This window comes from Lingula anatina, chromosome 5, assembly GCF_051362555.1.
Source record: "Lingula anatina isolate TDL-2025a chromosome 5, LinAna3.0, whole genome shotgun sequence".
Lineage (NCBI taxonomy): Eukaryota > Metazoa > Brachiopoda > Lingulata > Lingulida > Lingulidae > Lingula > Lingula anatina.
The window spans coordinates 9,101,617-9,114,070 of NC_141771.1; the positions used below are offsets into that span (position 1 = coordinate 9,101,617).

Consider the following 12,454-nt stretch of genomic DNA (forward strand, 5'->3'; position numbering starts at 1 on the left):
ATACTTTTTTGATGAATAAAGCCAAACATTTTTAATGATGCTAAATGGTGAATTTAGTCATATCTAGTTCAGCTAACCTTTTTCTAATGGCTGACAAAACGCTAGTCAATTAAGAAAGAGAACTTCATGTGCAATGTAGATTAAATGATATTATTAGGAATACCACATTTTTAGAAAATGTGTTTATAACTTAAGGCTCATTAGATACATTGTAGAAGATTAAAATTAAAAACAAGATACCAAATGCGTTTCTTTGATTAATGATCTTGCCCTATTTATATGTTTTCTTTTATATACAGAGTAAATGAAGATATGAGGAGGAATGTCAATCAAAATTCTGAACTTATACTGTGGGAGATTTTGAACCTGTCAGAAGTTACTTCTCCGGTTCGTTTAATGGACTTCGGGGGAGGTAAAGGGGGGCCTATACAGGCTGTCTGCCGAAAAATGGAAAGTCTACACAAACAAATGATCATCAGTGTGGTAGAACCAAAAAAGGAATACCTTGATCAGTACAAAGTGTCCATTGACCGTATAAGCAACGCTTGTCTCGATATAACCTATTGCGGGCAATTTCAAGAATACTATGGGCAATCTATAGATGATCTGAGAGCCAAAAGAGCTTATCCACAACAATTGCAGGACAGAGCGTTAGCTGTACACGTCCTATACCATCTGACAAGTATCTACCATGACCCCTATGATCCGTATGAGGATATGAAGCAAGCCGTTTTTGCAATGTATGCCATTCTTAAACCAGGAGGGCAGATGGTTATCGTAATGTGTAATCATGCTGATAATCTAATTGGAATTGCGCCTTTGAAGTGTTGTGAGATTCTCTCTCCAGAAAAGGTGGACAATTACAAGGAGATATATCAGGTTTGGCAAAAGCTTTTGTTTAGTGGTGCTATTGCGGATGTGATAAATGCGTCGTTCCCGATATTTAAGGCTACTTTCCAGCAGAAAAAAGTAGTCCACCACGTTGTTTTGCCGACCCTGGCAGAGGTTGGAGCCCTTGCAAGTGGAACCTCTTTTCTCGGCTTATGTGCAGACCAATCCCCGTTTGATCAACGTGTTGTCCAGTTCTGTATGGATTACGTGAAGAGTGACGGATACAAGCATGGTTTATACCTTGACAGTGAGGGGAAGTGGTGCTTTCCGATGGAAACGTATTATATAACTATCCAAAAAGTTGCAATTAATTAATGTGAAACAATCAATTAACTTTTTCATTTAAGCTCGTGGTCGAAGCAAGAAGAAAATATGATGTAATATATTTATACATCATTGAAGGAATGGACTTTGATAACAATATTACTTATAACTGTGCACGGCAACAGTGCTGTGTGACAACAAAGGGACATGGGTATCAAAATTTCAACATGGCGGCGGACTTGTGATTACGCTTTCTGCTTGGAATATGCATATTATTTTGCTTTATATTAATAAAATTTGGAAAATGATTCATTAAACACATGAATATTATCAGGAAACGCTACTTTACAGAGTAGGGCAAGCACGCTGAGATCCTGAATGGGCGGTTGAACAGCGATGACATGAAATTGTCTCGCGTACGTTTCACGACAACAAGAGAGAACTGCATATAGCTCATTTAATTATCCTCACGTAATATTCGTGTGACTGGGCCATTACGTCACTAATGGAAATTTCCACCATGTACGCTAGGTCCCTGAGCCAAATACGAATGGGGGAACGATGGTTGTGGGTTAGCTTTTTGTGCGTTTCTGAAGGAATCGAAACTGGATTGGGTCATTACTTATGTGATTACTAGCTTAGATGACAGGATTTCCTAACAACTTGCTGTTTTATGAAAATCAGAGTTTATTTCAGGTATTTAAATCTCGAAATTGAATAATTGTGTAGTTCACGTGTATGAGAGATCATGCTTAGTACTGAAGTTGAAAAGGGAAGTAATGGTAACGCACAATTATCCGTTTTCTTCACTCACCGGAATTTGTGACAAATAACTTTTTTTTGCATTTCTCTAGTGTGTGTGCTTTAAATGATCCTTGAGATGACCAATAAACAAACAACAGTATTCTGAGGGCTTTCTTTTCCATAACGTACAGCTGTAAAGCAGACTGGTATGACTGTGTCAAAGACTTTTTAAAAGCGCTGAGAATTAAAAAGTTAAAAATACACAGTAATGTGTGGAATCACAAAATTGTTTCTTATGATAAGACAAATCCATCCCTTTACAGATAAAAGCACCCCATTTGTAATCCAACACATAGGAATATGTTGACAGACTTTCAAAGATGATAACCAATTATTGTTACCCAGTACTGTGGACGTGCACATGTTTTGCTACAGACTCCTTTACTGATGAGGCAAACCACATCAAGAATAATGCTTTGATCAGACAAATAACATCAAGTCTAACTAACACCTCAGTGTATATTACTTATGTGTGAAAAAAACGTTCTTAAACACATGTCACGCATATTCACAGAGATGAACATTTTCGTTTAGTCAAGTTCAACTAACAAAATATTGTCACAATTAAATTACGACACTATTATGAATATATGACAAAGTTAATTTCATGTGTCAACTGAAAGACAAAACAAGAAAGGTGACCGGAATATTAAAATTGAATGATTAAATAATTTTCGACTTAAAATATAAAGAACTGAACACGACTTGGCTATTGTGTTCTTTTGGGTTATGTGTAGACCAGTCTCCTTTCTTTCAACGTATTCTCCAGTTCTGCATTGGTTATGCGGAGTCAAGCATAGACTGTACCTTGACAGCGAAGGGATATGGAGCTTCCAGATGTTATCAGCTAACGAGACGCAACTGACAAAATTAAATTATATCTAAGAACTTTTTTGATATTGATTGCATGGACAAAGCACGAAAAGAATATAATCAAAATATACATATTTGGAGGAATAGGCTTATATAGCGATATAAGATGCAAAAACGGGCATGTAAATGCTTTGATGTTCTCGGAATCCGTTTCTGATGAGGCAATTTAACATGTAAGTAAATGTCAACGATTAAAAATGTACAGACTGTAACAAATTTGGAGGAATTGTTTGAATGAACTTTTTTATATTGATTGCATGGTCATGGAATTGTTTGAATGCTTTTGCAAAGAAATGAGGTCACGAAGTCAAACCGTTTCATACCTTAACCCATATGTATGATGTGTGTTGCAGGTGCTCGGTGACTGGTCCCTAGGCAGTGACATGCAAGTACTCGGGTTTGACCTCATAAATCACTTGTGTCTCATTACCATAGTTTTCCACTTAGATCACCAGGCCTGGTAGAGTTGGATGTGAACGTAGAGGTGCCAATTTAAGGACTGATAAGGAATATTTTAGTTTAGGTAAGAAAATCAATATATTTTACGTTTGGTGATTATGAACACGTAAATATCTCAACAACACGACTTTCCTTCAACGAAGATGGTTGTGTAAGAGAAGTATTGCTGTATGCTTTGAAAAAAGAATCACGCTTTTATAGTGCCCTCGATTCAGTTTCGGACTTGCCGCACCATTTGGGTGGCCAGTATAATATAGAGCATAGAATTGGCCTCAAAATGCACTGCTTGTCTTATTTTAAAGGTTTTTCCGGCTAGCTCTCCTTGTCACGAAGTGGAAGGTCACTAGAGTGAAGTATAAATGGAAAGGTGCCAAGTTTAGGCCTGCTGATAAATCATGGCCGACTATAAGGAAAAAATGAGTCAGTCTTCTGAGGAAGCGATGAGACTTAAGCTGCTTGAGGAATTCAAGTATGTTACCTGCTCCCAGGCGTACCATAAAATGTTTAATATTTTGAGGAAAGGGTATGTTAATGTATTAAGCATTAATCTATCAAAATATATGTAACTTACTTTTTATTATTATTATTATTATTAAGAATGTATAATTGAAGGTTAACCCAAATATACAAATCGATTGTGTTGAAGAATATAAATGGCGGGGGTTATATTTCACAGCCTAGCATTATTATTCCTTTAAGACATAAATAGACATTGAGTTCAAAGACACATTTACATTTTGTAATTCGTACTACTATATTTTCAGCATATATCGGTAGGATGGTGTAGTTGTTCGATGAGCATCTCGGTTGCAGCATTTAGTAATGATTCAGAATTAAGGGCATAAAGCGCTAAAGGGCAGTTAAATAAGATATTATATGCAGCCTTAAGAACCGAAAAGAAAACTTTATTCAGTTTCTAATCATGGCGAGGAGAAGAAAAAAATTACTTTTGTGGATAGATGAGCGTTACATGAAACTTTTGGGCATAATTTTGATTATCAAACTGCCATTGTTAGCCATACATTCATCTATATCCTTTGTTTATATTATATTATTTAGGGTGAAGGAAGGTATAAGGCGCAGTGTCAGCCAAACGTTAGATAACTTGCTCTGGAAAACGTTGAACCTATCAGATGTTCCTTCGCCGGTCCGCATCATGGATTTTGGTGGAGGTACAGGAGAGCTGATGATGGCTATTTCTCAAAAGATGGAGATTCTTCACAAGGAGTTGATCATCAGCGTGGAAGAACCACACAAAGAGTATCTTGACCAGTACAGAATGTCTGTTAATTATGTCACCAATGCACGTCTCGATGTGACATATTCCGGGCCATTGCAAGACTACTATGGGCATTCTGTAGAAGCTCTGAGGGCAGTAAAAGCTTATCCGCAACAGTTGCAGGACAGGGTGTTAGCAGTGCATGTCCTGTACCATCTTACTAGTGTCTTCGATGATACCTTTGATCCATACGAGAATATGAAACAAGCCATCTCTGCAATGTATGCCATCTTAAAACCAGGAGGAGAGATGGTAATAGTTATGGATTGCATAAAAGACCATTTGTTCGAGACTGCCTCTCTTAAGTGTGCAGAGGTTTTGTTTCCCGCTACGTTTGAAAACCACAAGCGATTATATGAAATCTGGCAAAATATAGTGTATAATGGCGGCATTGTGGACATGTTGAATATGTCGTTTCCAACGTTTAAGGCCACAATGCAACATAATGAAGTTTCCTATCAGGCTGTTTTGCCAACCATTGCAGAGATAGGGGCCGCTATCTCAATATCTAGTCTAAGTGGGTTATGCGCAAACCAGTCCCCATTCGATCAACGTGTTGTCCAGTTCTGCGTGGATTATGTAATGGCAGAAGGCTACAAGCATGGCCTGTACCTTGATAGTAAGGGGGCATGGTGCTTTCCATTGAAAACGTACTATATGAGTATAAAGAAAGAGGCAAATAAGTGATCTGTCAAAGTTGAATTAATACTTTATATTCAGAGGCTGGTCAATAAGTTGGCACCAACTTACTTAAATGATCTAGTTATTCACAATGTACCTACCAGAATTTTGCGCTCAGTAGATCAACTGTTACTGCTTGAAACCTGTAAAATGGGTCTTAAAACCTCTGCAGTCATCTCTTTATAGTCCTCTGGTCAAATGGAATGGAGTATGCTGCATGTACCAATTAAAATCCACTGAATTGAATCATCTAATAACTCTTAAAAAGGAGTATCTTTTAAGGAAAATTTATCCTAATTTGTTCTCCTAAATGACAGTTAGGGTGTATTTTTAACTATAATCTTAGTCTTTCTTAACTTAAAAAAATACATATCTTGGTAATTGTGTTCTTGACTACTTGTTTTTTATGTAATGTCCACTGAATATTTTAATGGGTTTTAGACTGTTTAATGGAATGGTATGCCATTCTTAAAACAGGAGGGCAGACGGCATACCCACATAATCGATTAACCTGTGTATATCTATGTGAAAAGCAGTAAAAAAATTAACTCAACACTGCTGCCTATGTAAGGTAACAAAATATCTTAAGAAGTATCTTCTTAATCTAATCAGGGTGTTTTTTTCATATTCCATTTTGATGCCACTGATCATTGATCATCGAGGTATGGATAGCCAAAATCAACAAACTATATTTTTAAAAAGCATCTGTTGCTCTCATATGGCAAAGGACAATACTACCAGCCGTGGAAATTAAATTGAAATATTGCGCTATGAATAAAATGGATTTTTTTTTTTGTAAAAATGAAAATTGACCAATTGTTAGAGACAAATGCATATTTTTGGCAAGAAGTCTCCGGATAATTTGCCCTTGATTTTTGAGGGATATTTTAAGCTTAAAAAAGCACTCCCCCTAGACTTCTATAGCAAAGTCGAAGCAAAATAAGTGGTGGATCTTCTAATTTGTTCTTATAGGTACAAATAGATTTCAAATAAGAACAAATTAGAAGATCCACCACTTATTTTGCTTCGACTTCGAATGCACGTATTACATTGTTCGCCAAGCAGGTGGTGACTTGAATAACATTACTCGATTTTTCTTTCAACCCTTATACCAGTATTTATCATTTTGGCATATTACAACGAGGAACGCCAGCATTTCCGTTTGTCCTTTAAATGTTATTTCAGATATGGATTTTTAGCACATACGTCATATCATTTGCGTTACAAGGACTGCTGTTGTAAGCAGTGAAAATAAAGGGGGTCAGGCTTTGGGCTGAATTTGTTGAAGTTTGTTGAAAGATTGTGCAGAAAATGACTGAATATACCGACGAGCTCGAGATGCAACACAAGCTGCTCGAGGAATTCCAATCAGTTACTTTATCACAAGCGTACTACAAAATTTGGTGTGCCTTAAGCGAAGGGTGAGTATTAGTACTTTTTGCAGTTACGTTATTCCACATATTGTGATCTGTAAGTGCGGCCTTTGGTTCATCGCTTCATTCCCGACAGTGGAATTTGCATGAATGAGACCCTATGATCTAAAGAAAGATGTTTTTCACTGAATTTATCGCCTTCGAATTTTTTATGATTATAACCAAGGAGTCATTCAGTTAACCTTATTGCATGCAGCGAGAAGCCCCGTAAAATTGCAAAATACGGTAGTTTCATTGGGAATGAACCCTTATACCCCAATTACCCCTGTGCTAAACACAAGATTATTCTTCAAAATATCTGCAACCGATATGCTCATTGAACAACTACACCCACCTACCGATATATTCTGAAAATATAGTTGTAGCAATTACAAATGTCCAGAGGTCACAATTCTACAAGAGGTATGATAAATGACGTCTGTAATTGTTCCCGCTATAGTGTTTATATATATATATATATATATATATATATATATATATATATATGCCTTATTTACTTCTTCATGAACTTCCAGAATGAATGAAGGCAACATAAAGTTTCACGGCCAAAACATTGACAGTAAACTTTGGGACGTACTGAACCAATCGGAAATATGTTCACCAGTACGCATCATGGATTTCGGAGGAGGTGATGGAGAAACAATGGCGCCCATCTACAGAAAACTGGACGTCCTTAATAAGGAAATGATCATCAGCGTGGAAGAACCACATAAGGGTTCTCTGAGAGAGTACATAAAGTTGATTGAGAATATTGGCAAGGCTTCCATTGATATAGCTTACCCCGGGCCTCTTAAAAACTACCTTGGACATACTGTACAATATTTGAGGGCTTTGAAAGCCTATCCACAACAGCTGCAGGACAGGGTGCTGGCAGTCCACGTCCTATATCATCTGACAAGTATCTTCGATGAGCCCTTTGTTCCATACGAGAATATGAAGCAATCCATCTCAGCAATGTATGCCATTCTTAAACCCGGAGGGCAGATGGTTATAGTGTTAGATAAAAACGAAGATGATTTACTTGGAGCCGCGTCTCTGAAGTGTTCCGAGGTTCTTTTTCCACATAAGTTGAAAAACCACAAGTTGCTATTTGAAGTCTGGCATGATCTTCTTTTCACTGGTGGTATTGCTGACGTATTAAATGCGTCATTCTCGATGTTTAAGGCTACAATCCAGCTTGAGGAAGTAGTCCGCCAAGTTTTTTTGCCGACACTTGCAGAGGTTGGAACTGCTGTCTCTATAGGGTGTCTTATCGGGCTATGTGATGGACAGTCGCCATTCGATCAACGTATTCTCCAATCCTGCATGGATTACGTGAAGACTGACGGATACAAGCATGGCCTGTACCGTGATAGTGGGGGAATGTGGTGCTTTCCTCTGAAAAACCATTATATTGCTATCAAGAAAGTCGTAAATACGTAATTTGATAATAATTTATGTTTATAAAAACATACATATACATGCCTGATATTTGGAGGAATAAGATTATACAGCAATACGGAAGACAGAAACTGAACTGCAGATGTAAATGTATTTGATGCGGTAAACTATATTCACTTTATTTAGCCGTTTTATTACCCAACAAAAATAGGCACACCTACCGGTACCTGTACTTTGCGATATTAATGTTTATATTACATATATATTCAGTTTCATGTAAAAAAACTCACGCCTTGACTGAAAAAGATAAAACAATATAAAAAAAGAATGGAGGTGACATGCTCAAAGAGGGCAGACTTTATTCCATTATTCCAAGCAACCCACAGAAGAGCAGCTTTAACGCAGAATCTAGCTGGCATTTGACCTAACAAAAAGCTGATAATTTACCGAAATCCAGAGCACGTTTTGTCACCATGTTTAATTGGCAAAAATTGTTTCTACTGCATACCTTATGATACCAGTAGATTGCAATGTGAAATTAGTGTACTGACATCTGCATAATCGAACAGCCTATCTTAACATTACATCTACAGTACTTGGGAGGCAATTATTAAATTTATTTAACACTAATGTCTATGAATGTCTCTAACATTTGGTAGCAAAGTTATGCATATCTTGAAAACTGTCTTTGTGTGCTTATCATCCCCATTTTGGCCACATACATTCTAGCTAACCAGGAAGCTTTGATTCTCATTATCATTTCGATGTCACTGACCTCTGGGTCATCATAGTATGTGTGAGCGCCTTAAAATGACATCATCCGGTCCCGATTTCAACAAGGCTGGATAGGCTATCCTATGGATAACACTATCCATGGTATAAATCTCTTATCCTCTGGATTGTTATCCTCTGTATAAATCTGTGTCTCACAAAGGCTGGATAAACAGCATGATAGTTATCCAGTGGATAAAACATTTATCCAATACCATATTTGGAAAAATACATTCCCAGTTGGTTGCTATAAACATTGTAAAAGCCATGATAATTGCTAACAACAGAAGTGATCTATACCATATTTGGAAAATATATTTGGAAAATATATTATGGGTAATTGTGCAAAATTGTTGGTAAATAATAACTTTTGCTGACTCGTCGCATCATAATTTTTAGGATGATGAGTCTTATTGAATTTTTGATATATAATTTTTATCCCTAAGGCCATAACATTTAATACAGGCAACAATTTGCTACATTGTTATTATTATTAAAACGATTAGGATAGAGGGGTTATATAATAAAAGCGGCCTTGTTTGGCCAAATCACGAACAATCAATACTCCTTGTTGCCTTCTTTCTTGCTATGAATGAGACCATAAAAGTTTGTGGTACACTGAGATGGAGGAGACATAAAGGATATTTTAGTGTCAGTGTCAAAAAACAGATCACATTGCGTTAGTTGTGCCTCATGCAATGTTTACAATTTGCATTGGAAGGGCAAGGTCATGACATACTTTCTAACAAAATGGCTGACTTGGCATGTTTGGCAGATTCTGTCAATATCAATTAAGAATTTCTTCATCGATTTAAAAGGTATGTTTTTAGTAAAATAAAAGACAATTGGTCTCTCACGGAGGTTGCATGGGTTCTTTTCGTAGCAGGCGCGATGTCAACCCTGATAAAGTCTGTTATGTAATAAATTGATTCAGTATCACTCAAAGCATCAAAAGCAAACACATATCTTCTATCATTCTCTTTCTAATCATTCTACGCCTGTGAAATCTCATAGGATTTACTCCCAAAGCAAGCAGGTTCGCCATTTTTGATGATTTAACAGCATGATAGCAGATTTATCCCACCTGTTTCGAGCAGACAACTTCATCCTCTGGATAAGCTGATTTATCTCCTGAATAACGCTATCCGTTGTTGACGAAACGCACTATCCTCTGGATAGCGCTATACAGAGGATAGCAGCCATTTTTATCCATAGGATAGCGCTATCCGGCCTTCATGAAACAGGTCCCTGTATTCCAAGCGTATCAACATTTTTGATGAACTAAGACACCTTATTTTTACTCTACACACTACATAGGCCTACATGTAGGCCCTACATGTTTTTATCTTTTCTGTGTCGTAGGAAAAGTCTATTCTATATGGCTCAGACACTTACATTGTGAAGTAGACTTGTACAAAATAGACGGACATCATTTTTAATGAACATGATTAGTGTACAAACTGCCCCTCCCCATTTTTTCAGGACTGTGGACTTAGGCAATGATGACGAAAAGGAAAATAACTTTTAGTATTTTAAAGATGAAAAATCTTTTCATATATTGAACGTATCCACTGCCTTTCTTTTTATTCGTTTTTTTTATGCCTATTAGTAAACACATGGGTCTTTTCAAATCAATCATATAATATTGGATTTTAGATTGATGCTTTTTTAAATTATAGAACCTGACTAGTTTTCATTTATGCGTAGTATATACTGCAGCAAAGGAATTATGTACAAGATCGCTTTGTTCCACGTGAATATGATTTAGCAGACATAAAAGAAACCCATGCGAAAAGTCTTGTTTTTAATATGATTTACATGACCACTCAATAAAAGCCTTTGATGTTTGTCTCATCAGACACGGAGTCAAAGCAAAACAAAACATTTACATGTCAGTTTCTATAAAAGACTGTTCCTCCGAATATGTATATATTACATCATCCTTTTTTGGTGGTTTGACTATGCTTTCAAAAACAAAGAAAACTCGTATCTTATATCAAATTACCCCATTGCGACTTCTTGGATAGTTTATACCATTGGTTTTCAATGGAACGCACCACGCCCCCTCACTATCAAAGCACAGGTCATGCTTGTGACATTCCTTCATTACGTAGCCCATGCAAAACTGGACAGCACGTTGATGGAATTGAGAGTTGTCTACCTTAATATTTATACACGCCTGTTCAATTAAATATTAGTATATATCTTCATTACAATAATTATCCATACTTTGGTCACACACAAATTACTCAATTGAGACCTTCTGGATAGTGATATAATAAGTATTCATTGGGAAGCACCACATCCCTTCACTGTCAAGATGCAGGGCATGCTTGTGTCCGTCATTCTTCACGTAATCCATGCAGAACTTGACGACACGTTGATCAAATGGGGACTGGTCTGCACAAAGCCCGTTAAAACAACCTATAGAGACAGCTGTTCCAACTTCTGCCAGGGTCGACAAAACAACGTGGTGGACAACTTCGTCAATCTGGAATGTAGCCTTAAACATTGGAAAAGACGCATTTATTACGTCAACAATGCCACCATTGAACAGAAGATCTTGCCATACTTCCAATGTCAACTTCAGATTTTTAAACCTTTTCGGAAAAAGAACCTCGAAACACTTCAGAGAAGCAGCTCCAAATATATTATCTGCATTGTTACATAACACTATAACCATCTGCCCTCCTGGTTTAAGAATGGCATACATTGCTGAGATGGCTTTCTTCATATTCTCGTATGGATCAAAGGGATCATCGAAGGGACTTGTCAGATGGTAAAGGACGTGTAGTGCTAGAACCCTGTCCTGTAGGTGTTGTGGATAGGCTTTCATGCCCCTCAGCTCTTCTACAGAATGATCATAGTAGTCTTGAAATGGCCCGGAATAGGTAATATCAATACAGGCCTTGATCGTGCTATCAATTAACTTTTTGTATTTTCTTAGAGAATCCTCGTGTGGTTCCTCCACGCTGATGATCATTTGCTTATTAAGGACGTCCAGTTTTCTGTAGATGGGCGCCATTGTTTCTCCTGTTCCCCCCCCAAAGTCCATGATGCGTACTGGAGAAGGTATCTCTGATTGAGTCAGTAGGCCCCACAATTTACTACGTGTGTCTATGTATTGGTCGGGGAACCTTCTACTGCCTTCGATCATTCTGGAAGAAGAAGTGAAGTAGACACATACACAAACACCCACACAATCACAAATTTATACAAACATTTACATGTATCTTATAATTGGCAAATTACAACGATCAGAAATAACGTGATAACAACTTGCAATTGGGTGACATACCTGCAAACTAACGCGTAATATCTCCTCAACCCTTGTGTGTTCATGCTTCTTTTATCTAAACTTCACTGTCGGGGATTTTAGGATTAAAGATCGGTTAGATATTTCTATAGTCTTAATGATGTAATTGTAATACGAAAGGATGTCAAACATTTTGAGCTCCAAACATATCTCCATTCAGATAGTATTATGCTTCACACATTTGCATTTATGATGTCATAGATCATATATCTGGGTGTAATTTGTTCACTTTTTAGGGGAGACAAAAACCTCAAAAAAAAAAAAATTTAATGGAATTTTGCTTCATCAGGACAACGCCCCAGC

General features: G+C 37.1%; 2 protein-coding genes across 3 annotated transcripts; both read left to right on the forward strand.

Annotated features, from left to right (window-relative positions):
* The first annotated feature begins 2,638 nt into the window (after positions 1-2,638).
* Positions 2,639-6,182, forward strand: LOC106177667 (uncharacterized). 2 transcript variants are annotated; one of them, XM_013560507.2, is made up of 3 exons: positions 2,639-3,355; positions 3,594-3,760; positions 4,351-6,182. In XM_013560507.2, the coding sequence occupies exons 2-3, from the start codon at positions 3,687-3,689 to the stop codon at positions 5,255-5,257; spliced, it is 981 nt and encodes a 326-aa protein (XP_013415961.2). In that variant the 5' UTR covers positions 2,639-3,355; positions 3,594-3,686; the 3' UTR covers positions 5,258-6,182. The 2 variants fall into 2 exon arrangements, with proteins under 2 accessions (XP_013415961.2, XP_013415960.2); XM_013560506.2 differs by having other exon boundaries at positions 2,641-3,355; positions 3,594-3,814.
* Positions 6,183-6,304: 122 nt separating this feature from the next.
* On the forward strand, positions 6,305-9,477 carry LOC106177666 (uncharacterized). Its single transcript, XM_013560505.2, has 2 exons — positions 6,305-6,672; positions 7,200-9,477. The coding sequence occupies exons 1-2, from the start codon at positions 6,563-6,565 to the stop codon at positions 8,104-8,106; spliced, it is 1,017 nt and encodes a 338-aa protein (XP_013415959.2). The 5' UTR covers positions 6,305-6,562; the 3' UTR covers positions 8,107-9,477.
* The last annotated feature ends 2,977 nt before the right edge of the window (positions 9,478-12,454 follow it).

What these genes read in the sequence shown, in the direction of transcription:
- LOC106177667 (XM_013560506.2), top strand. Translation starts at nt 3,687, where the DNA reads ATGGCCGACTATAAGGAAAAAATGAGTCAGTCTTCTGAGGAAGCGATG. An exon ending in TTTAATATTTTGAGGAAAGG is followed by an intron (nt 3,815 to 4,350) that starts GTATGTTAATGT and finishes TATATTATTTAG; the next exon opens with GGTGAAGGAAGGTATAAGGC.
- LOC106177666 (XM_013560505.2), top strand. Translation starts at nt 6,563, where the DNA reads ATGACTGAATATACCGACGAGCTCGAGATGCAACACAAGCTGCTCGAG. An exon ending in TGGTGTGCCTTAAGCGAAGG is followed by an intron (nt 6,673 to 7,199) that starts GTGAGTATTAGT and finishes ATGAACTTCCAG; the next exon opens with AATGAATGAAGGCAACATAA.